This window comes from Adiantum capillus-veneris, chromosome 28 (genome assembly GCF_014529385.1).
Source record: "Adiantum capillus-veneris isolate H3 chromosome 28, ASM1452938v2, whole genome shotgun sequence".
Lineage (NCBI taxonomy): Eukaryota > Viridiplantae > Streptophyta > Polypodiopsida > Polypodiales > Pteridaceae > Adiantum > Adiantum capillus-veneris.
Window position 1 is genome coordinate 97,563,968 of NC_140958.1, and position 1,347 is coordinate 97,565,314.

The following is a 1,347-nucleotide window of genomic DNA, read 5'->3' on the forward strand; positions in this document are numbered from 1 at the left end:
GAAGTCATAAAAGCCAGACCTTTATCTAAGGAAACCACCTACAATTTGGGGAGGCTAATCAAGCGTACTTTTTCATGGCCTTAACATTAAGAGTAAAGAGAGGTTGGAGCCTGGTCCACATGCTAGCAGATGGGGAAGGGAATGAGGTAAAGGACCAAGATGAAATGGCTAAGATGATGCTTGCTCACTTAAGCCAAATCATGAAAAGCCGATTTGCCAAAATAGAGGAAGCGAGGGTGAAGCTCTTTAGGAGCGTCAAGAAATGGTGGTGCAATCAAAGACAACCTCCTGGAGAAGTCCTTTTTTGAGGAGGAATGCTTTTTTGCGCTTAAGGCATTAGGCAAAACAAAATCCCTGGGATGGGACGGTCTGACTACAGAGTTCTTCTTGGAATTTTGGGAGGATTTAGAGTCCATGATCACGCAAATGGCCAACCGAGCCCTAGTCAATGGAGCCCTATATGCATTCATTAATGGGGCCTCATTAAACCCATCCTGAGGCAAATTTGTTGCTCCCAACTGAACATTGGTGGCCCATAACCATGAAGTCAATAGCTTAAAAAATTATTGCCAAGCCAATTGTCCTAAGACTCTCTCCCACTCTGGATAAGGCTATCATTCATCACCTATATGGTTTCATCAAAGGAAGATATATTAACGATAGCATCCTGACAGTAATGGTTGCATTAGAATACACATCATTCATCAAGCAAGATTGTGTCTTGCTACAACTTGATCTTGACAAAGCCTATGATAGAATTACATGGTCGGAGGATTTCATGAAAGCTTTGGGTTTCGGGCCAAAGATGTGTCAGCTAGCTACCACCCTCAGTGCTGGAAGCCACTCTGAGCTTCTTTTTAACAACCAAATTGTGTCCGCATTTGAGGTAAAAATATCGATCAAACAAGGATGCCCACTTGCCACTTTGTTGTTTGCCATCGGCTCACATCCGCCGGTTACAATGCTAGAAGACAGTGTAGCGAGAGCGGAGAACCAAGGCATGTCCATGCCTAACAATGACCAACTCCTAGCAAAGCTATTTGTGGATGACTCCCTTCTCTTCCTTAAAGCATGTCTAGATAGTTAGAAAGGCTTTGAGATTGTGCAAATGTTCACCGTAGCCTCAGGGTTGAAATGCAATGTTGAAAAATCAAGATTGATTTCTTTGTCAAAAAATGATTCTTGCAATCCATTTGTGTGGACCGTAGAGATGGTTTCAAAACATATTATACTTAGACATCGTGGTTCTCCGTTGGGGGTTGGTGTAACACACAAGCAAAGATTCCATCGGGTCCTGGAGAAGGTTAGGAGCAAGATGCAAGGATGGGAGAATATGTTGCTGCCCTC

At 43.3% G+C, this 1,347-nt stretch overlaps 1 protein-coding gene across 1 annotated transcript; it reads left to right on the forward strand.

Annotated features, from left to right (window-relative positions):
- Nucleotides 1-676: 676 nt before the first annotated feature.
- On the forward strand, nucleotides 677-1,087 carry LOC147420943 (secreted RxLR effector protein 78-like). Its single transcript, XM_086504598.1, has one exon. It carries the CDS (start codon nucleotides 677-679, stop codon nucleotides 1,085-1,087), a length of 411 nt encoding a protein of 136 aa, XP_086360724.1.
- Nucleotides 1,088-1,347: the final 260 nt, after the last annotated feature.

What these genes read in the sequence shown, in the direction of transcription:
- LOC147420943 (XM_086504598.1), top strand. Translation starts at nt 677, where the DNA reads ATGGTTGCATTAGAATACACATCATTCATCAAGCAAGATTGTGTCTTG.